Source organism: Saimiri boliviensis, chromosome 17 (genome assembly GCF_048565385.1).
Source record: "Saimiri boliviensis isolate mSaiBol1 chromosome 17, mSaiBol1.pri, whole genome shotgun sequence".
Lineage (NCBI taxonomy): Eukaryota > Metazoa > Chordata > Mammalia > Primates > Cebidae > Saimiri > Saimiri boliviensis.
This window is the reverse complement of record NC_133465.1, coordinates 47,637,212-47,659,845: the sequence shown is the minus strand read 5'-3', so window position 1 is coordinate 47,659,845 and position 22,634 is coordinate 47,637,212. Positions and strand designations below refer to the sequence as shown.

The window sequence follows — 22,634 nt, the reverse complement described above, 5'->3', positions numbered from 1 at the left end:
ATCCAGGGCCATTTTGGGGTTTGTAAACAAGCAACAGGCCCATGACCTACTCATTAACAAGCCAGATGGGACCTTCCTGCTGAGATTCAGTGACTCAGAAATTGGCGGCATCACCATTGCTTGGAAGTTTGATTCTCGTGAGTGCCCCTCCCTTCTTATGTCCAGAGTTAGCTGCTTTTGTTACAAAATTATTTTCACAAATAATTTATCGGGCACTTATTCTTTGCTGGGGTCAGTACTAATTATGAGAAACACAAATGTGGAGCCATGCATACTTATAAGGCAGCCTATGAAAAATACTATTATGGGAAACACAGTTACTTATTTGGTTATACATGGAAGTATATGGCATATGGCAACATGGTTATACATGAAAGTATAACCATGACATGGCTGCCTATGATACAAGAGTCTGTGCAGAATCTCAATTGCTTCCCTCTTGAAATGTCTGCCTTATTTTATTACTCTGTGGAAAGCTCGTTTCAGTGAAGAATGATCTCGATGATTTGGAGCCCTTAACAGTAGTAAAATATTCCTTTCTCCTAATTAACATACAGATATTGCCATCAACCATTTCTAGCCAAGATGTTAGTTCTTTTCTTTTTTTTGTAACAGGGTCTCTTTTGCCCGGGATGGAGTGCGGTGGTGCAAACGTGACTCACTGCTGCCTTGACCTCCTGGCCTCAAGCAATACTCCTGTCTCAGCCTCCCAGTTAGCTGGGACCACAGACGTGCACCACCACCCCCATCGAATTTTTAAGTTTTTTGTATGTTGCCCAGGCTGGTCTCGAACATGTGGGCTCAAACAATCCCTTGCTTTGGCCTTCCAGAGTATTGGGATTACAGGCGTGAGCCACTGCACCAGGGCATCAGGAATGTTAGTTCCTTCCTCTGACCCTCACAAAAGGGTAGCTTGCCAGTTCGTTTTTTGTGACTTAAAGTTTTTAATAAGTTTTGTCTGGATCCGGTGGCTAATGCCTGTAATCCCAGCACTTTGGGAGCCTGAGGCAGGAGAATCTCCTGAGGCCGGGAATTCAAGACCAGCCTGGACAACATAGCAAAACCTTGTCTCGAAAAAAAATTTTTTAAATAAATAAATAAATAAGCTAATTAGCTAGCCGGGCATGGTGGTGCTCGTGGTGTATGCCTGTAGTCCCAACTACTCTGGAGGCGAGGCGGGATGATCACTTGACCCCAGGAGTTCAAGGTTACAGTGAGTCATGATCACACCACTGTATTCTAGCCTGGGCAGCAGTGAGATCCTGTCTTTAAAAAAAAAAAAAAAAAAAAAAAAAGGCCGGGCGTGGTGGCTCAAGCCTATAATCCCAGCACTTTGGGAGGCCGAGGCGGGTGGATCACGAGGTCGAGAGATCGAGACCATCCTGGTCAACATGGTGAAACCCCGTCTCTACTAAAAATACAAAAAATTAGCTGGGCATGGTGGCACGTGCCTGTAATCCCAGCTACTCAGGAGGCTGAGGCAGGAGAATTACCTGAACCCGGGAGGCGGAGGTTGCGGTGAGCCGAGATCGCGCCATTGCACTCCAGCCTGGGTAACAAGAGTGAAACTCCGTCTCAAAAAAAAAATAAAAATAAAAATATTCATCACTTTTAATAGCTCTTACACTTTCTCTGTTTGTGGGCATGCTTGGTAGCTCTTATATATCTTTGTATGGGGAATCGGGGATTGGGGTTAATAAGAACTGTTTTCTTCTCCTGAGGGCTAGAATACTGTTTGAACCTGAAACTATTGAGATCATTGGATAACTTGGGAAGTGATTTGTTTATAACCTGCTTATATACCCATGGCTTTTATCTTTATTTTTATTTATTTATTTATTTATTGAGATGGCGTCTCTGTCACCCAGGCTGGAGTGCAGTGTCATGATCTCAGCTCACTGCAACCTCTGCCTCCCAGGTTCAAGCCATCCTTCTGCCTCAGCCTAGGAGCTGGGACTACAGATGAGCACTACCATGCCTGGCTAATTTTTGTATTTTTAGCAGAGATGGAGTTTCACCATGTTGGCCAGGCTGGTCTTGAACCCATGACCTCAGGTGATCTGGCAGCCTTGGCCTCCAAAAATCTGGGATTACAGGTGTGAGCCATCGTGCCTGGCCCCTACCCATGGCTTCTTTTTTTTTTTTTTTTTTTTTTTTTTTTTTTTTTTCATTTTTGAGCTACCAGGATACCACGACCCATGGCTTTTAAAACTATTTCATCTGTAACTCATGGTTATTTTTAAATGGAGATTTCTATTGGAGGCATTATAATGGCAAGCTTGAATTTATAGTATGTTTAAGTTTTAAGATTTCCTATTCAGAAATTATGTTTAGAATATGATCATTCTGTTTCTGGATCTAGAGGAAAGAATGTTTTGGAATCTGATGCCTTTTACCACCAGAGACTTCTCCATTCGGTCTCTAGCCGACCGTTTGGGAGACTTGAATTACCTTATCTACGTGTTTCCTGACCGGCCAAAAGATGAAGTATACTCCAAATACTACACACCAGTTCCCTGCGAGTCTGCTACTGGTAACAATGTTCGCATTCTGATTTGATTTCGTTGCGATTTTGGTTGTGTGTGTGTCTGTGGGTGCATGTGATGTCTCTTGCATGAAAACCTACACAATTAGCATTCGGTTACAGCAGTTTGAGCATTTTCCAGCGCAGATGTAAACCCTGGGCTGTATTCTTCAGTCATACAGAAAACACATCTGGCACTAATCCCAAATATCAAACAGAAGAAAAAACAAATTCCTTCTAATACAAGCTTAGAGCAAACAAACTTAGAGAGGTAAAATTTTGTTTTTCATGACAGATGGTTTTATTGCTTTGAGTCTAGAAGTATTATATATTTATTATAAAATTTTCAGAAGACATGTAGAGGCATAAAAAAGAAAACAGGCCAGGCACAGTGGCTCACACCTGTAATCCCAGCACTTAGGGAGGCTGAGGCAGGTGGATCATTTGAGGTCAGGAGTTCGAGACCAGCCTGGTCAACATGGTGAAACCCCATCACTACTAAAAATACAAACATTAGCCAGGTGTACACTGTATTCCAGCCTAGGCGACAGAGCGAGGCTCTGTCTCAAAAATTAAAAAAAAAAATTAAACACAAATATATTCATTTAGTGATGGGTGCTCTGAAGACCCATAAAGCAAGGTAGAGGGATAGAGAAGGGGCAGGGAGGAGGGTGGAGGTGTCATTTCACTAGAGTGCTCAAAGAGGGTTTCTCTGAGAATGTGATTTTTTTTTTTGAGATGGGGTCTTACTTTGTTGCCCAGGCTGGAGTGCATTGCTCACTGCAGTCTCAGACTCCTAGGCTCAAGTGATCCTCCCACCGAAGCCTCCCACATAGCTGGGACTATACACATGCATCACTAATCCTGGTTAATCATTTTATTTTTATAGAGATGAGGTCTTGCTCTGTTTCCCAAGCTGGTCTTGAAAGCCTGGGCTCAAACAGTCCTCCTTCCTCAGCTCCTCAAGTGTCTGGGATTATAGGCATGAGCCACTGCACCCAGCCAGGATATGTTGGAAAAGACCTCAGCGAAGTGAGGAAGCTAGCCATATACAAAGATCTAGAGAAAAAATACGCTGTGCCAAGAGAACAAGTACAGAAATCCTGGGTTGAGAATGGGCATGTCTGGAAAGCCTCAGGAGGGCCGGGGAGGCTGGAGCCTGTTGAGCAGGGAAGGTAAGTGGTAGGAGCTGAGGTCAGAGCACTCTGGCCTTGGAGTTCAAGGTGCAAGATTGGGGTTTGGACCATACCATATGAAATCTTTTGTGACTTTTTTTTTTTTTTTTCACTTAGAAATATATCCTAGGTAGCTGGGCATGGTGGCTCACACATGTAATCGCAGCACTCTGGGAGGTCAAGGTTGGCAGATCACTTGAGGTCAGGAGTTTGAGACCAGCCTGGCCAACATGGTGAAACCCTGTCTCTACTAAAAATTGCAAAAATTAGCTAGGCGTGGTAGTGGGCACCTGTAATCCCACCTACTTGGGAAGCTGAGGCAGGAGAATCACTTGAACCCAGGAGATTGCCCCACTGCACTCCAGCCTGGGCAACAGAGCCAGACTCTGCCTCAAAACAAAAAAGAAAAGAAATATATCCTAGGCAGAGTTACAGCTCAGTAAATGTAATCTTCCAACATCAATTTGATGATTGCATTGTATGGTGAGTTCATGCTGGTGATTTAAGATACTTATAATTTGGGCCTGGGCACAGTGGCTCATGCCTGTAATCTCAGCACTTAGGTAGGCCAAAGGGGGAGGATTCCTTGGGCCTAGGAGTTTGAGACCAGCCTGGACAACATGGTGAGACCCTGTCTTAAAAAAATTAAAAATGAGCCCAGGAATTTGAGACTGCAGTGAGCTATGATTGTGCCATTGCACTGTAGCCTTTGTGACAGAGCAAGACCCTATCTCAGGAAAAAAAAAAAAAATCCTGGCCGGGCGCAGTGGCTCAAGCCTGTAATCCCAGCACTTTGGGAGGCCGAGGCGGGTGGATCACGAGGTCGAGAGATCGAGACCATCCTGGTCAACATGGTGAAACCCTGTCTCTACTAAAAATACAAAAAAAATTAGCTGGGCATGATGGCGCATGCCTGTAATCCCAGCTACTCAGGAGGCTGAGGCAGGAGAATTGCCTGAACCCTGGAGGCGGAGGTTGCGGTGAGCCGAGATCGCGCCATTGCACTCCAGCCTGGGTAACAAGAGCGAAACTCCGTCTCAAAAAAAAAAAAAAAAATCCTATTTCTGGCAGCATTTCTTTGGTTTTTAGCTTCTTAGCCAATCTATAAAATTCTCTGAATTAGCCGTGCGGGGTGGCACATGCCTGCAATCCCGGCTACTGGGGAGGCTGAGGTAGGAGAATTGCTTAAACTCAGGAGACAGAGGTTGTGATGAGCTGAGATTGCGCGATTGCACTCCAGCCTGGGCAACAAGAGCGAAACTCCGTCTCAAAAAATAAAATAAATTCTCTGTACACTGTAAAGCACAAAAACATGAGGTGTTATGAAAAGTCGCTCGAAGCCCTAGAAGAAGCAAATTGGGATAAAAAGCAGTTGGTGAACCTTGCAGCATTTCACCCTCTTGGGCTACTTAAATGACAGGCTCTTTGTTCTGTAACCATAGTGTGATCGCCGTTGCCTAGTATAATTAACGTTGTCCTGATCCCCGTATTCACATACCTGGAAACAAGACTTCATTCACCCGTGTCAGAGATCACATTGTTACTACCTGCTTACCTGAATGTCCATAGTCAGCCTTCAGAAAAGGTAACTCTGGCCGACCAGATCAGGTTTATCTGCTCATCTGTCACATTCCAGTGGGAATTCTGTGGGAAACAAGAGGCGCATCGCATTCTTGGCACCGACAGCGCTCACTGTGACTAGTGACCATCAGAGTACCCCAAATGCAGAAACGCAAGGCATTAAGGAGCATGCAGGTGCCAGGAAAAGCAGCCTTCCCATTCCTGAAAGACTAGACACTCAGAGTTAGAGGGACCTCAGACATCATCAAGTCAGATCAGCAGCTCTTCAGTGCTTAGGTCTTTCTGCAAGAATCCTGACCACTGTGTATGCACCTGCTTGAAAATGTCTAGCGATGGTTAGGCACTATGGCCCATGCCTGTCATCCCAACACTTTGGGACACCAAGGCAGGTGGATGACTTGAGGTCAGGAGTTCAGGACCAGCCTGACCAACATGGAGAAACCCCGTCTCTACCAAAAATACAAAAAGTAGTCGAGCATGGTGCTGCATGCCTGTAATCCCAGCTACTCAGGAGGCTGAGGCATGAGAATCGCTTGAACCCAGGAAGCGGAGGTTGCAGTGAGCCAAGATCACACCACTGCACTCCACTGTGGGCAACAGAGCGAGACTCTGTCAAAAAAGGAAAAGAAAAGAAAAGAAAACCTCCAGTGACAAGGAAATCAGTTCTTCCTAAGGTAAACCATTTCTTTTCTGGGCAGTTCTTCTTAGAACATTCTTCCCTACATGACTGAACATTTGTCCTCTTATGACCTGCCCCTCCTGGTCCTGATTTTATCCCCTGGGTCAGGTAGAACAAATCTTGTCTCTCTGCTGCATCTTGGACTTTAAGCTTTTCATGTTGTTTTTTAAAATTATTATTATTATTATTATTATTTTTTTTTTTTTTTTGAGACGGAGTTTCGCTCTTGTTACCCAGGCTGGCGTGCAATGGCGCGATCTTGGCTCACTGCAACCTCCGCCTCCTGGGCTCAGGCAATTCTCCTGCCTCAGCCTCCTGAGTAGCTGGGATTGCAGGCATGTGCCACCATGCCCAGCTAATTCTTTGTATTTTTAGTAGAGACGGGGTTTCACCATGTTGACCAGGATGGTCTCGATCTCTCGACCTCGTGATCCACCCGCCTCGGCCTCCCAAAGTGCTGGGATTACAGGCTTGAGCCACCACGCCCGGCCTTTTTTTAATTATTATTAGTAGTATGCAATTAATGCTTGGCTTTAGATTTGTATTGAAACACATAGTTCCATGGTTTGAAGAATTTATTGAAACATCCATGCCAGTTTGAAAGGTATCTTGAATGTCTGTTTCAGTGTTGACCTTCTCCTCTACCAGGTCTTCCTAACAGATTGAAATATTAAGTGCTTGACCAAGTGCGGTGGCTCACGCCTCTAACTTTGAGGGACTGAGGTGGGCGGATCACTTGAGATCAGGAGTTAGAGAACAGCCTGGGCAACGTGGTGAAACCCCATCTCTACTAAAAATACAAAAATTAGCCGAAGTGTCGTGGTGCACCTGTGATCCAGCTACTCAGGAGGCTGAGGCATAAGAATCACTAGAACCTGGGAGGCAGAGGCCGCAGTGAGGCCGAGATCCCACCACTGTGCTTCAGCCTGGATGACAGGTTGAGACTCTGTTGTAAAACAAACAAACAAAAAGAAATATTAAGCGCTTGTGTCATATCCTTAGATAAGTGAGGTGGTTGTGTCCTGTCCTAAGAAAAGGTGTAATTCGCTGGGCGCAGTGGCTCACGCCTGTAATCCCAGCACTTTGGGAGGCTGAGGTGGGTGGATCACCTGAGGTCAGAAGTTTGAGACCAGCCTGACCAATACGGTGAAACCCCATTTTAAAAAAAGAAAAAAGAAAGAAAGAAAAGAAAAGGCATAATTCATAACGAAGATCACATTTTTATTTCACTTGAGAGCTTCGATTCACTACCATTCTCCCCTTGGCAGCTAAAGCCGTGGATGGATACGTGAAGCCACAGATCAAGCAAGTGGTCCCTGAGTAAGTGTCCAGGTGGCTCTGGCTCTCCTTCTGCCTCTTTCCTCCTCCCCCAGACCCTGCCTCTTGTCCTGATCTTGGGCCCAGCTCTCCGATCCCCCAGGAAACCTGACTCAGCCCTGGGGAGGGACCTGGGCTTGGTCACGCTGTGCCAGTACCCGCGGCCCCACTCCTGCAGCTGGAGCCCCAGGGCCAGTGGGCACTTTGTCCCTCTCACTGTCCAAGAGTGTAGCTGTAGCAGAGGGGCCAAGAAAGACAAAGATGCCTCTTGGTGCCCTCCCAGGTCACCTGCCCTGGCCTCTCTGGTGGCTGAGCTCTGTTCTCTTCCTTCTGCAGGTTTGTGAATGCATCTGCAGATGCCAGTGGGGGCAGCAGCGCCACGTACATGGACCAGGCCCCCTCCCCAGCCGTGTGCCCCCAGGCTCACTATAACATGTACCCACAGAAGTAGGTGGCGTTCTCGTGGGGGTCCACGGAGGAGGAACGGGGGACTTGGCCCCAGCCTGGACTCCTGCTGGGGTGGTGGGCAAAGAATCCAGAGCCACCCAGTCCGGGCCCGGCCTCTGGCCCTTGGGAGGGAGAGATTTGACCAGAAATGATCAGTGGTTTAGAGTCGAGTTGGGCAGATATCATCTGTTCCCCTCTCTCGAAATGGAGGTGTTTCTTCCTCTAAGGACAGTGGCGTTGTGATGTGTCTGGACAGCCCGTGTGAGAGGTATGGGGAGGATGTTTCAGTCTAAGTTGCTGTACGCCAGCTGTTCGGATCGTAGTTCTTTCTCATGAAGCCCCAGGCCGAGGGCATAGGCTGGGTCAGACTGCCCCCCGACCCGCGTCCTGTGGGGCTTGGGGTGGTCTCTGACAGCCTTTCCTCCTCCCCTTCATCCCTCTTCTTTCCCTCCCAAGCCCTGACTCAGTCCTTGACACCGATGGGGACTTCGATCTGGAGGACACGATGGATGTGGCACGGCGCGTGGAGGAGCTCCTGGGCCGGCCGATGGACAGTCAGTGGATCCCGCACGCACAGTCGTGACCCTCGACCTCCCCATCTGCCGCTTCTTCATCCTCGCCAGAGGAATCACTCTTGTGGATGTTTTAATTCCATGAATTGCTTCTCTTTGGAAACAATACTCATAATGTGAAGTGTTAATACTAGTGACTTTAGTGTTTCTGTGCATGGTGGCACCAGCGAAGGGAGTGTGAGTGTGTGTTCGTGTGTGCGTGTATGTCTGCTTGTGTGTGTGTTTGCACTATGGCGTTTCTCCCTCTCACTGTCCGAGAGTGTAGCTGTAGCAGAGGGGCCACGGACAGAGGCTGTGGTGGTTTTTACTTTGTCAAAGAGGGCGGTGAGTTTCGTGAAGCCTGGAACTTGGCCATGTGTCTTAAGAGTGCCTGGACTTTGACATGGGACAAAGGAAGGAGAAAGCATGTGTGCTCCAGTGAGTCTTCGTCACTCTGTCTGCCAAGCAATTGATAGATAACCGTGATTGTCTCTGCTTTTCTTCCGAAATGTAGATAACTGCCTTTTGACAAAGAGAGCCTTCCCTGTCCCCCACCCCTGTGCTCTCGGGTAGGAATGGGAAAAGGGGCAACCTACAAAGACCGTCGGGGCAAGGGACGTCACAGGTTTTCGGATGGGCACGTGACACTTAGCCCACCTTCACATTCTCTGTCCTCTCCCCTCCTGCCTGCCCGCACCCTGGAAGTGCCACTCAGGTCCTCTGGGTGTGCGCATATGCAGACCTATTTGGAGAAAAGAGGGCTGTGCAACTGAGAGCTGACGGTGCCGATGCCCTTTGTGTTCTGGCCAAAGCGGAGCGCCCAGCCCCGACTCCCGGGTGCTGAGACTGTTGCCTGGTTACCCAGGAAGCTGCTGTTCCGGCTGCCCAGCCTTTCTCTGAGCCAGCGGATGCACAGTCCGTGGCGTTCTTCAGGCTTCTGGGTAATGCTTTTTGCAAATGTTGAATCATGTTTCTGTTTCTTTTTCTTTTTTTTTTTTTTTTTGAGACGGAGTTTCGCTCTTGTTACCCAGGCTGGAGTGCAATGGCGCAATCTCAGCTCACCGCATCCTCCGCCTCCTGGATTCAGGCAATTCTCCTGCCTCAGCCTCCTGAGTAGCTGGGATTACAGGCACGCGCCACCATGCCCAGCTAATTTTTTGTATTTTTAGTAGAGACGGGGTTTCACCATGTTGACCAGGATGGTCTCGATCTCTCGACCTCGTGATCCACCCGCCTCGGCCTCCCAAAGTGCTGGGATTACAGGCTTGAGCCACCACGCCCGGCATGTTTCTGTTTCTAAGTCAGATCTTTTTTGTTCTCCCCTTCCCACCCTAATTTGACATCAGAGTTCTTCTGCATTGGGCCCTGGGTCTTCCGAACCCAGGTCACCTCATTCCCCTTTTCTGTTCATATGTGACATACTGAAGAGTAGGCGGCAGCAGTGTGGGCTGAACCTAGGCCAGCTTGCTCAGCGGGTCCCCCTGCGTGGGGTCCTGGGTACCAGGTGTTGGTGATGTTGGGAAATGCAGTCACCAGGTTTGCTGGGGAGTTTGCTGGGAGTATGAAAACGAAACGAAACAAAACAAAAAAGCCTCAGTATAATTTTGTTCCACAATTTCTTCTGTAGCTTTATACCAGAAGGAAGGAACGGGCTACAGCAGGCAGTGGGGGCCGAGGGGGGTGAGCAGGTGTATTAAAATAGCTTACGGGTAAGGCCTAAAAGGTCACCCTCGGCCCCCTCTCCAAAAGAAGGGCATGACCACCCCCAGGAGAGGATGGCCCCAAAAACCTTATTTTTATACATGAAAGTGAATAAACATATTTTTTTTACAAAAATAAATTCTGAACTTATCAGTGTTTTGCTGTTAAAGAAAAATATTCCTCTATAGTAAATTATTTATTGGAAGATAACTTTTTTAAAGCTGCCGTTTGCCTTGGCTTGGTTTCATACACTGATTTATTTTTCTATGCCGGGCAGTAGAGACTCTCTGCCTCTGAGGAGCAGGCGACCCCCATCCCACTCAGCCCCTCCTTCCCCCTCAGGATTTGAAAATTCCCACTCTGAGGATGGGTGCGTCAGGGAAGGGCGAGAAGGAGAGCCTGACTGCTCAGGGACCCAGGCTCAGAGAGCCCCTCCCTGCCTGCCACCCACAGGTTCTTCACTGGCACCTGCCTCTGAGACCTCCCACTCTGTTCCAGCAACCCTGGGAGGGTCGGACTTGATACACTTTCAGGTTGGGAGTGGACCCAGCCCAGGGCCTGCTGAGGACAGAGTAGCCAGACAGTCCCGGGCTGTTTGGAGCTCACTTTGCAGTTGGCAGTGGGTCTGGGAGGAAGACAGCCGATGAGTGTGGCTTCGCTGAGCGTGGGGTTCCCCTGCTCCTCCAGCTGTGAGCTGTCCTCGGTGTTACCGAGGCTGTGCCTAGAGAGGGGAGATTTTTGACAAAAGGTGTGTTCGCTCTCTGCGTTCTATCTTCTCTCTTCTCCCTGCTCCTGCAAACCACAAGGAAAGGTAGTGGTGTGTCTCCACCCCATCAGCCTCCCACCCACTCCCAGACACACACAAGTCCTCAAATGTTTCTGCTCCGTGTGTGGTATGTGCAGGGTTTTGAAGGGGGTAGGGGGAGACTAAAATCAAATGAAAGTATACTTTTTATAATTTTTCTTTGTAAAACTTTGTGAAATTATTTCAGATACATATTTTAGTGTCAAGGCAGATTAGTTATTTAGCCACCAAAAAAAAAGTATTGTGTACAATTTGGGGCAGTCACAAAATTGTGTATTTTATGTTACAATAAAGGTTTCCTCTGAAAGGATGGTATTGAGTCCTGTTGTTACTTTTTTCTGTCATGTGCCAAGGGAGGGCAGCTTGAACAGGGAAAAGTTTCAGGTCATCAGCATGACCCTGAAAAAGGGAACTGGTCAGGAATTGGCTCGAGGCTGGGCACAGTGGTTTATACCTGTAATCAATCCCAGCACTTTGGGAGCCCAAGGCAAGTGGATCACCTGAGGTCAGGAGTTTGAGACCAGCCTGACTAACATGGTGAAACCTCCTTTCTACTAAAAAATACGAAAAATCACCCAGGCGTGGTGGTACGTACCTGTTATCCCAGCTACTTAGGAGGCTGAGGCAGGAGAATCGCTTAAACCTTCGAGGTGGAGATTATAGTGAGCCGAGATCGTACCTTTGCACTCCAGCTTGGGCAGCAAGCTAAATTGTCTCAAAAAAAAGAACGAATAGGAGTGGAGAAAACATAAGTCTAGCACAGCTAAAGGCCTAGAGAGGCTGAGGCAGGAGAATCACTTGAACCCGGGAGGTGGAGGTTGCAGTGAGCCAAGGTTGTGCTACTACACTTCAGCCTGGTGACAGAGCCAGACTCCGTCTCACAAACACACAAAAATTGAAGTAACTGAAATGAAAAATTTGCTACAGTCTCAGATTTCAAAAGGCAGGAGATAGCAAACTTGAGGACAGATTCATGGAAATTATATACAATCTCAAAAACAGGAAAAAAAGATTAAAAATCTGGGCCAGGTGCAGTGGCTCACTCGTGTAATCTCAGCACTTTGGGAACCTGAGGCAGATGGATCATTTGAGGCCAGGAGTTCGAGAGCAGCCTGGCCAACATGGTGAAACCCCACCTCTACTAAAAATATAAAAAATTGGCTGGGCATGGTGGCAGGTGCCTGTAATCCCAGCAGTTAAGACCAGCCTGGACAACCCGGTAAAATCCCATCTCTACAAAAAAAATACAAACATTAGCTGGACGTGCCAGTACACCCCTGTAGGCCCAGCTACTCAGGAGGCTGAGGTGGGAGGATCACTTGAGCTGTGATGACGCGACTGCACTCCAGCCTAGGTGACAGAGCGAGAAAAAAGAAGCCAGGTAGAGAAGACCACATATTATATGACGCCATTTATAGGAAATGTCTACGATAGGCAAATCTATCCTAGATTACTTTCTGGAGATAGAAAGTAAACTTGAGGTTGCTGAGAGTCTGGGAAAGAGTATGGAGGTAATAGTGAAAGGACACAGGGTTTGGGGTTCTTTGTGTGTTTTTTTGTTTTTCTTGAGACCGAGTCTGGCTTTGTCGCCCAGGCTGGAGTGCAGTGGCGCCATCTCGGCCCACTGCAACCGTCGCCTCCTGGGTTCAAGCAATTCTGCTGCCTCAGCCTCCCGAGTAGCTGGGACTACAGGCACGCGCCACCACACCCAGCTAATTTTTGTTATTTTTAGTAGAGACGGGGTTTTGCCATGTTAGCCTGGCTGGTCTTGAACCCCTGACCTCAGGTTATCCACCCACTTCGGCCTCCCAAAGTGCTGGGATTATAGGCATGAGCCACCACACCCCGCCTAGGTTTGGGGGGTTTTATTTTATTTTATTTATGTATTTAATGAATTGGGCAGACGCCTGAGCTAGAGTAGGCTCAGAGAGACTCCCCAGGGTTTATTTTCGAGGTGATGAAAATGTGATAAAATTGTCTGGGGTGTTGGTTGCACATATCTCTGGATATACTAGCTCTTGAATTGTACATTTAATGAGTGATTTGTAAGGTGTGTGAATTATATCTAATAAAGCTGTTATTGGGTCAGACCCAGTGGCTCACACCTGTAATTCCAGCACTTCGGAAGGCCAAGGTAGGAAGATCACTGAGACCAGGAATTCCAGTCCAGCATGGGCAACATAGTGAGACCCCTGTCTAAAAAAAAAGTTTTTTTAAATTAGCTGGATGTGGTGGCACATGCCTGTAGTCCTAGCCACTCAGAGGCTAAGGTGGGAGGATCGCTTGATCCCAGGAGTTCAAGGTTGCAATGCCACTGAACTCCAGCCTGGGCAATAATAGAGCGAGACCCCATCTCTAAATAAATAAAAGCAAATGCAAGACCTCAGCAAGAAAAAGAGTGAAAGTGAGGTGAGTTAGCCAGAGAGAGAGAACAGACCTGTTGAAAGAAGCTCAGCTGTGACGAGGAGAGGTACTCAGCAGGTAGTACCTCTCTTCTCAGAGGTACCCGGAGGCCAGTGAGAGGAGGAAGGGAGTGTCTTAGTGTTTTGAGGGCCTAGGTCGAGAGCACACAATCTGGGCAACATGGAGAGGTCCCGTCTCTACAACAAATAAAATTAGCTGAGAGTGGTGGTGCGTATCTGTAGTTCCAGCCACTCTGGAGGCTGAGGCAGGAGGATCACTTGAGCCCAGGAGGTCAAGGTTGCAGTGAGCTATGATACACTCCAGTCGGGTATCATAGACCCTGTCTCAAAAAAAAAAAAAAAAAGAGAAGTTTGTAATTTTCTTTGGGATAAAGCCAGTAAGCTAACACGGATGGTCACCCAGTATTAACCAGGTAAAGTTAATATAAACTATATGTGACTGGCTGGGCGCAGTGGCTCATGCCTGTAATCCCAGCACTTTGGGAGGCCAAGGCCGGTGAATCACTTGAGATCAGGGGTTCAAGACCAGCCTGGCCAACATGGTGAAACCCTGTCTCTACTAAAAATACAAAATTTAGCTGGGTGTGGTGGTGCAAGCCTATAATCCCGGCTACTTGGGAGGCTGAGGCAGAGAACTGCTTGAACCCAGGAATTGGAGGTTGCAGTGAGCCGAGATTGTGCCACTGCACTCCAGCCCAGGCGACAGAGCAAGATTTGTCTCAAAAAAAAAAAAAAAAAAAAAAGAAGAAGAAGATAAACTATATGTGACAAGTCAAGTCCTCTTTACTTGAGGACTGGTTATTGTTTATATTGAAAGCATGTATGTAATGGGTTGTATGCGCTTGGCTATACAAAAACGTGAGATTTCCTTCCGTCTCTGCAAGCTCTTAGCAGATCACCTGTCATGCACATCACATTCTGGATGAATGTTTATTCGAGAATAAAATTGTTTTCTTTCTCTACTACCTGGAGGGAGAAAATTTCTGAGTTGGGAGAGCTGGGGTTTTAAGAGTTCTCAAGCTTGAGCCTGCTTGAGGGAAAAGTGTGCCCTCCCAGCTCAGCGGTGCTCTTTCCCATACACACCTTTCTCTTCCTTCACCTGCATGAGTTTTGGACCATGCCAGTCTGGCCCTAACTCCCTCAACTGCCAGGCTAGGCTAGCACCCAACCTACAGTCCCTATAGTCCCATAGGCAACCTGCCCCTTTAAGAGCACCCCCTCCCTGCCTCCCGCAGCTCCTCCCTCAGGCCTGGTGGCCGGATTTCCCAGTTGGAGCCCAGCCCTTTAAAGTCATCGCTCCTTCTTTCTGGCCGGATATGTGCTGAGACCCAGGGGCCTCCATGCTGTACCGGGAGTAGGCAGAAGCGGGCTGTGACAGGTGCATGTGGGTATAGACCCCACAGGAGGGCTCAGGAGGGACAAGGAGCTGGGACAGGGTGGATCCCGAGAGAAAGCAAAGCCACTTGGGAGTGGGCAAGAGATGCTGTTAAGCAGTTGCTGTGTGCCCGACCCTGTGCCAGGCCATTCCTGTGCCTTCCCTTCCTGTGCCTTTTTTTCTTTTTCTTTTTCTTTCTTTTTTTTCATTCCTTTTTTTTTTTTTTTTTTTTTAAACAGTATCTAACTCTGTTGCCCAAGCTGGAGTGCAGTAGCACAATCTCAGCTCACTGCAGCCTCAGCCTCCTGGGCTCAAGGGATCCTCCTATCTCAGCATCCCAAGCAGCTGGGACTATGGGTGTGCCGCCACGCTGGGCTAGTTTTTCAAATTTTTGGAAATAGAGTCTCCCTATGTTGCCCAGGCTGGTTGCAAACTCCTGGGCTCAAGAGATCCTCCTGCCTCAGCCTCTCAAAGTGCTGGGGTTATAGGTGTGAGCCACCTCACCCAGCCTGCCCCTACCTTCTGAGAGAGGTATTCTTATTCCCATTTTTCAGATCAGGAAACGGAGCTCAGTGCAGCCCACTGAATTACTCGGGGCCCTGCAGCTAACACAGGATCTGAACTCAGGTCAGTGGGACTCCAAAGCCTTGATAGTCTCTCCTCCGCATCCCCTGTCCCACAGGGGCTGCCTTCTTCCCAAACTTCATTTTTCCTTGGTTTTCCTATATGCAGAATAGTATGGGGAGAGAAATGGGTATTTCCTAGGCCAGGTGCGGCGTCTCACGCCTGTAATCCCAGCACTTTGGGAGGCCGAGGTGGGCGGATCACCAGAAGTCAGGAGTTCAAGACAAGCCTGACCAACATGGAGAAACCCCATCTCTACTAAAAAATACAAAAATTAGCCAGGCATGGTGGTGCATGCGTGTAATCCCAGCTACTTGGGAGGCTGAGGCAGGAGAATCTCTTGAACCTGGGAGGCAGAAGTTTCGGTGAGCCAAGATGGCACCATTGCACTCCAGCCTGGGCAACAAGAGCGAAACTCCATCTCAAAAAAAAAAAAAAAGAAAGAAATGGGTAATTCCTGCATGTCCCCATATCTGGGTTCCGTTCTCCTCCAAGGAGCTGCTTGGAGATGCTGCTGTGGCCACTTCTGCTGCTTCTGCTGCTGCTGCTGCTGCCAACATTGGCCCTGCTCAGGCAGCGGTGGTCCCAGGATGCCAAGCTGTCTTGGCTTGCTGGCCTCCAGCACCGAGTGGCATGGGGGGCCCTGGGCTGGGCAGCCACCTGGCAGCAGCGGAAGCTGGAGCAGAGCACCCTCCACATGTACCAGAGCCAGCAGCGGGCCCTGAGGTGGTGTCTACAGGGAGCCCAGCGTCCCCACTGTCCCCTGAGGGGGAGCACAGGTGTGTTTCCCAGGGTCTGGGGGGGTGACCCTAAGAAAGAAACCCCACAGGACCATCAGATTCCAGAGCCTAATGGTCCCCTTGCCTCATCCACTGCCAACAGAGTGCCCTGACCCAGACGCCCATGACTGGCTTTCTTGTCCAAGATGAATTTCCCATGCTGGGTCCTTATATCCCCTCTACCCCAGGCCTAGTCTCGGCTCCTTCTTCAAGGGTCTCACCAGTCTTGCCTGAAACTCTTGGGAAACTGTGGCTTCCTAAGGCATTTCTGTTGTCATTGGGGCTACAGACATAAGCACCTTCCGGAATCATCTTCCTTTGACTAAGGCCAGCGAGACCCAGGAGGAAGAGAGCGGAGAGCAGCTACCGTCCCCAACCTCACACCAGGATCTGGGGGAGGCCCCTCTGCAGGTAACTAGGATCCCCAGAACCCAGTCCCGCCCGCCAAACCCTCCTATCACGGTGTGAAAAAACCCTCAAACTGGGGGCTCTGGGTCTGGCCCTGACACCAGGCTGGCACGCTCTCTTTCCTCCTCAGGCCACCTTGCTGGGTCTGGTAGCCCTAAACAAGGCCTACCCAGAAGTCCTGGCTCAGGGCGGTGCTGCCTGTCTGACCCTCACATCCCCTTGGCCTGGATCCCTGCCTTGGCCTGGGAAGGCCCTGGGCCGGGTTAGCACCCCTGGAACCAAGGACCCAAGGGTCCTCCTGCTGGAGGCACTGAGGTCCCCAGGGCTGAGGGCACTGGAGGCCGGGACTGCAGTTGAACTCCTGGATGTCTTTTTGGGCCTGGAGGCTGACGGTGAAGAGCTGGCAGGGGCGATAGCTGCCGGGAACCCTGGAGCGCCTCTCCCTGAACGGGCGGCTGAGCTGCGGGAGGCCCTAGAGCAGGGACCCCGAGGACTGGCTCTTCGGCTGTGGCCAAAGCTGCAGGTGGTGGTGACTCTGGATGCAGGAGGCCAGGCCGAGGCTGTGGCTGCCCTCAGGGCCTTGTGGTGCCAAGGACTAGCCTTCTTCTCTCCTGCTTATGCGGCCTCTGGAGGTCAGTGGGATTCAAGGGCAGTGAGGTGGGGGCAAAGGTCAGAGGTCACATAGCAAGCAGCCATGCATTGGATCCTACATAATCACCTCATTTAATTGTCCCCAACATGCTGTATGCTGGAGTCAGCAGCCTCCTTTTACAAGTGAAGAAACAGGCTCAAATAGGTTAAGAGTCTTGCGGCCAGGTGCAGTGGCTCACGCCTGTGATCCCAGCACTTTGGGAGGCCGAGGCAGGCAGATCACTTGAGGTCAGGAGTTCCAGACCAGCCTGGCCAACATGGGGAAACCCCGTCTCTACTAAAAATACAAAAACCAGTGGGGCATGGTGGCACATGCCTATAATCCCAGCTACCTGGGAGGCTGAGGTGGGAGGATTGCTTGAACCTGGGAGGAGGAAGTTGTAGTAAGCTGAGATTACACCATTGCACTACAGCCTACAGCCTGGGCGACAAAGCAAGACCCTGTTTCAAAAAAAAAAAAAGGCCAGGCGCAGTGGCTCACGTATGTAATCCCACTATTACTTTGGTAGGCCAAGGCGGGTAGATCACTTGAGGTCAGGAGTTCGAGACCAGCCTGGCCAACATGGTGAAACCCCATCTCTACTAAAAATACCAAAATTAGCTGGGTGTGGTGGCACATTGGCACATGCCTGTAGTCCCAGCTACTCTGGAGGCTCAGGCAGGAGAATCACTTGAATCCAAGAATCACTGAATCACTGAGCCGAGGTCACACCACCACTGCACTCCCGCCTGGGTGACAGAGCGGGACTCTGTGTCAAAAAAAAGAAGAAAAAAGAGTCTTACACAAATTTATGTGGCACCAGGATTCACTCCCAGGTCTCCCACCTCCTCTTTCCAGTGAGGGTCTAAGAGGCAGCCCGCTGAGCGTGGCGGAGCCAGGAAGGATGGGGTGGAAAGGCAGCAGGAGGATCAGGTGCTCAGAGGATCGGGCCTGGGGTCCAGGAGGGGCTATTGCCTGGCAGAAAGCAAGGGTACCAGCAGACGCTGAGGAGGCTGCTTGGCTTCTACAGGGGTACTCGGCCTAAACCTACAGCCAGAGCAGCCCCACGGGCTCTACCTTCTGCCCCCTGGACCCCTCTTTATCGAGCTGCTCCCAGTCAAGGAAGGCACCCAGGAGGAAGCTGCCTCCACTCTCCTTCTGGCTGAGGCCCAGCAGGGCAAGGAGTATGAGCTGGTGCTGACGGATCGTGCCAGCCTCACCAGGTGATCACCTGCACAGCCCCTGCTACCTCGGGCCATCTGGATTGCTTGGCGCCTAGAGCATGAGCTCAGGAGCCCTCGGGCCCAACCTCACTCCCACTCGCACCCCATCAGGTGCCGCCTGGGAGATGTGGTGCAAATGGTTGGTGCTCACAATCAGTGTCCAGTCGTCAGGTTCATCTGCAGGTAGGTGACCCTTGGGAGCGGAAGGGCCATCCTTGTGTCCTGGGCTCCACCGACTCTCCCTGCCTCCTCTTCAGGCTGAGCCAGACCCTGAGTGTGCGAGGGGAAGACGTTGGTGAGGACCTGTTCTCTGAGGCCCTGGGCCGGGCAGTGGGGCAGTGGCCGGGGGCCAAGCTGCTGGACCATGGCTGTGTGGAGAGCAGCATTCTGGGTGAGCTTCCCTGCCGGCTCCTGTCTACCATTCTTGGGCTGGCTACCCTTCAACTCCAAAGCTTTGATAGTCTCTCCTCTGCATCACCTGTCCCAGAGGGGCCTGCCTTCTTCCCAAACTTCATTTTTCCTTGGTTTTCCTGTATGCAGCAAAGTGTGGGGGAAGGAATGGGTAATTCTGCATGAGAGTGGACCCCAGCCCAGCCATTCCCCCACTTCCCCTGCTAGGAAAGAGAAGAGTCCGCTTCCTTTGCCACTCCTACAAAAGTGCTTCCCTGCATCTAACTCTCATCCATCCTGCTGCAGTTTCTCCCCATTTTCTTTCCTGCTATGTCTCCTATTTAGGATCAAGCTCTCGGTCCCTCTCTATTTACCCCACTCCCCAACAAGAAACTCTTTTTTCCCTGTGAACCTGAGTGGGGAAGAACAGGTGGTGGCAGAGGGCACTGGACTTGGCAGCTGCCCGTTCACTGGAAGTATGTGTGCACATGGGGTCTGTTCACAGATTCCGCTGTGGGCTCTGCTCCTCACTACGAGGTGTTTGTGGAGCTGAGGGGGCTGAGGAATCTGTCGGAGGAAAATCGAGACAAGGTAAAGGAGACGAGGCCAGGGTGTGCCTGTAGGGCCCCTTCACTCTCACACTCCCGGGGTACCATGGAGATCAGGCTTGATGGGGAGGGGAGGGGTGGGGGAGAAGAAGCTCCCTGGGGTTCTGGGAGGGGAGGGATGACTCCCACAGACACACACCTGTCCACCCAGAACTTCTAAACACGTGTAGCCTGGGCACAGCCACGCACGCCTTGTGTGCGCACTCACGACCACACCCCAGCTCACTCAAGCCGTTCTGTTCCCAGCTGGACCACTGCCTTCAGGAAGCTTCTCCCCGCTACAAGTCCCTGCGGTTCTGGGGCAGCGTGGGCCCTGCTAGAGTCCACCTGGTGGGGCAGGGGGCCTTCCGAGCACTCCGGTCAGCCCTTGCTGCCTGCCCCTCCTCCCCGTTCCCGCCTGCGATGCCCCGGGTCCTTCGGCATAGGCACCTGGCCCAGTGTCTGCAGCAGAGGGTGGTGTCCTAAGTCAAGGCCTGCTCCACCGGCCGCCTCCTCCCTCTGAGACCTCTCTGGACGGGGAGTCCTTGGCCAGGGTCTGTGACTCTGTGTCACTTGACATTTGTCCATAAGAGCCACTGGGCCTTAGGGAGGCCTTGGCCCCGTTGACCAGTTCTGAGGCATGGGCCTTCAGGGTTAGCAGACACCAGCAGCGCCTGCCCGTGTCCCTGGGTCCTGGCATGGCAGACACTGCTAGAGTTCCCATGGATGCTGATCGTGTCCTGTGTCACAGCCCGACGGGCTTCTCTGGCAGCCACAGCTGTGTGCTCAGTCTGTGCACTGGGCAGGCTGGAAGTGCTGGGGGGGGGGTTAATGTCCCCAGGAGCAACCCGGAGTCAATAAGGAGCAGGACCTCAGCTTCATTGTCCTTGAGCGGGACAATTCTGAAGCGTATTCTACATAAACTCTCGGAGGATGCCCAGCATGATGGAGTCCCCGCTGCCCGAAGCAGTAACCCACTCATTCATGTACTTCCTTCAGGGCTCCTCCCCTGCCTCCCTTCCCCACTCCCTCCTTGGGCTTCCTGGGATGCTCCCAAATAAACCTCTCGAAGCCAGATTCTTGCCTCAGGGTCTGCTTTGGGGAAACTGGGGAGTGGACCCTGGCTCCAGGTCTGGTCTGGGCCTGGCTAGGCCCTGACTATGCGTGCACAGAGGAGCCTTTGGGGACACCTAGCACCTCCTAGGCCAGCACCCACTTCTGCGGCAGGAACGAGAGAATGATTCCTTCACACCGTAAGGCACTGAAGCAGGAAGCAGCCCCGGAGACCATCTGGGTTAACTGTTCTATACCAATGAGGAAACGCAGCCCCGACGGGTTTGTAGAGGCTAAAATAAAAGAAAGAAACTGGGCTCGATTTTGTCTTCCTTCCCTCCCCCTGCCTGGGCTGAGTTTTTAAGATTTTCCATCTTGGAGGCTGCGGGAAGGGGCAGACCAAGACCCTCCAGCTCCTCCTGAGAAGAGGCCATACTGGTTCCAGATGCCTCTGAATGGCTTCTCCATTCCATGTCCCCATATCCAGGCTCATGCTGCAAGCCTCCCAGCCCCAGCCTCAGCCTGTCACTCTGTCCTAAAATCCTCCCATGGGCCGGCCAGGTGCAGTGGCTCACGCCTGTAATCCCAGCACTTTGGGAGGCTGAGGTGGGTGGATCACCTGAGGTCAGGAGTTCAAGACCAGCCTGGGCTTCATGGTGAAACCCCATCTTTAAAAATAAATAAATAATAAGGCTGGGCGCGGTGGCTCAAGCCTGTAATCCCAGCACTCTGGGAGGCCGAGGCGGGTGGATCACGAGGTCAAGAGATCGAGACCATCCTGGTCAACATGGTGAAACCCCGTCTCTACTAAAAATACGAAAAATTAGCTGGGCATGGTGGCGTGTGCCTGTGATCCCAGCTACTCAGGAGGCTGAGGCAGGAGAATTGCCTGAACCCAGGAGGCGGAGGTTGCGGTGAGCCCCGAGATCGCGCCATTGCACTCCAGCCTGGGTAATAAGAGCAAAACTCCGTCTCAAAAAAAAAAAAATAAAATAAAATAAAAATAAAATAGAATAAATAAATAAATAAATAAATAAAAATACAAAAACCTAGCCGGGTAATGGTGGCTCTCGCCTGTAATTCCAACTACTTGGGAGGCTGAGGCAGGAGAATTGCTTGAACCTGGGAGGCAGAGGTTGCAGTGAGCCGAGATGGCACCACTGCACTCCAGCTTGGGGAAAAGGAGCGAAACTCTGTCTCAAAAAAAAAAGAAGAGGTTGTGAATAAGAGATGACCAGGCCTGGAGATGCCATGTGTCTGTCCTGCAGGGTAGCTTAGTCCCTGTTGATGTGGAGTGGGACCACATCCTTCCCCTCCAGGCAGCCTGAGCCAGGGAAAAAGCTGGGGAGATAGAATAAGCTTTCTACCAGCTTCTGATAGAAACTGAGTTTGGTTAGGCACAGCAGCTCACACCTATAATCCCAGCACTTTGGGAGGCCGAAGGGAGAGGATGGCTTGAACCAGGGGTTTGAGACCAGTCTGGGAGACCCAATCTCTACAAACAAATTTAAAAATTAGCCAGGCATGGTGGCACACATCTGTGGTCACAGGTACTTGGGTGGCTGAGGTGGGAGCTTTGCTCGAGCCTTGGTAATGGATGTTGCAGTGAGCTATGATTGTCCCACTGCACCGCAGGCTGAGCGACAGAGTGTAGCCCTGTCAAGAAAGAAAATAAAGAGAGAAAGAAGGAGAGAGTGAGAGAGCGAAAGAAGAAATGCAAGAAGGAAGGGAGGGAGGGAGGGAGGGAAGGGAAAAAAGAGGCTGGGTGTGGTGGCTCACGCCTGTAATCCCAACACTTTGGGAGATGGAGGTGGATGGATCACTTGAGGTCCGGAGTTTGAGACCAGCCTGGCCAACATGGTGAAACCCTGTCTCTATTAAAAATACAAAAGTTAGCTGGTCATGGTGGCGCATGCTTGTAATTCTAGCTACTAGAATGCTGAAGCAGGAGAATCACTTGAACCTAAGGCGGAGACTGCAGTGAGCTGAGATGATCGTATCATCGCACTCCAGCCTGAGCAACAAGAGCAAAACTTACACACACACACACACACACACACACACACACACACACTCCAAGAAAAGAAAGAGAAACTAAATTGGGCTTGGTTTTGGCTTCCTTACCTTTCTTACCTAGGCTGGGTTTCAAAGTTCTCCATCTCAGAGGCTAGTGGAAGGGGCAGAAGGGCAGAAGAAAGCTAGCAGGAGGGGGGCAGCTAATGAACATTTTCATGAAGGAAGAAGGCCCTGGAGCCTGACAGTCCCCAAGGGCAGTGACAAGAAGCAGGGGAGGGAGAGGGCTGTTGCTAGCTGCTCCACCCCCGACGCACATAATGTGGGGTCTCGCAATGGCCTCTTCTC

At 50.6% G+C, this 22,634-nt stretch overlaps 2 protein-coding genes across 10 annotated transcripts in view; both read left to right on the top strand.

Annotated features, from left to right (window-relative positions):
* STAT5B (signal transducer and activator of transcription 5B) overlaps nt 1-11,090 on the top strand; it is an 81,025-nt gene extending 69,935 nt beyond the window's left edge. For all 6 annotated transcript variants that reach the window (XM_039476485.2, XM_074388729.1, XM_074388730.1 and 3 more), the window contains 5 exons: nt 7-137; nt 2,363-2,533; nt 7,228-7,279; nt 7,613-7,723; nt 8,180-11,090. In XM_039476485.2, coding sequence (XP_039332419.2) covers nt 7-137; nt 2,363-2,533; nt 7,228-7,279; nt 7,613-7,723; nt 8,180-8,306 — 592 coding nt within the window. In that variant the 3' untranslated portion in view covers nt 8,307-11,090. The remainder of the gene's footprint in view (nt 1-6; nt 138-2,362; nt 2,534-7,227; nt 7,280-7,612; nt 7,724-8,179) is intronic.
* A 3,396-nt stretch (nt 11,091-14,486) lies between these two features.
* Nucleotides 14,487-20,296, top strand: GHDC (GH3 domain containing). 4 transcript variants are annotated; one of them, XM_074388728.1, is made up of 10 exons: nt 14,487-14,581; nt 15,133-15,205; nt 15,698-15,981; nt 16,271-16,392; nt 16,775-17,021; nt 18,051-18,243; nt 18,355-18,426; nt 18,501-18,634; nt 19,139-19,224; nt 19,488-20,296. In XM_074388728.1, exons 3-10 carry the CDS (start codon nt 15,711-15,713, stop codon nt 19,704-19,706), a joined length of 1,344 nt encoding a protein of 447 aa, XP_074244829.1. In that variant the 5' UTR covers nt 14,487-14,581; nt 15,133-15,205; nt 15,698-15,710; the 3' UTR covers nt 19,707-20,296. The 4 variants fall into 4 exon arrangements, with proteins under 4 accessions (XP_074244829.1, XP_039332418.2, XP_074244827.1 ...); XM_039476484.2 differs by having other exon boundaries at nt 16,520-17,021; XM_074388726.1 differs by having other exon boundaries at nt 14,487-14,587; nt 16,520-17,021.
* The last annotated feature ends 2,338 nt before the right edge of the window (nt 20,297-22,634 follow it).

Excerpts from the sequence above, each read along its gene's own strand:
- GHDC (XM_074388727.1), top strand. The coding sequence starts at position 15,711 with ATGCTGCTGTGGCCACTTCTGCTGCTTCTGCTGCTGCTGCTGCTGCCA. Across the intron at positions 15,982-16,270 it reads TCCCCTGAGGGGGAGCACAG|ACATAAGCACCTTCCGGAAT; the intron begins GTGTGTTTCCCA and ends TTGGGGCTACAG. Across the intron at positions 18,244-18,354 it reads GATCGTGCCAGCCTCACCAG|GTGCCGCCTGGGAGATGTGG; the intron begins GTGATCACCTGC and ends GCACCCCATCAG.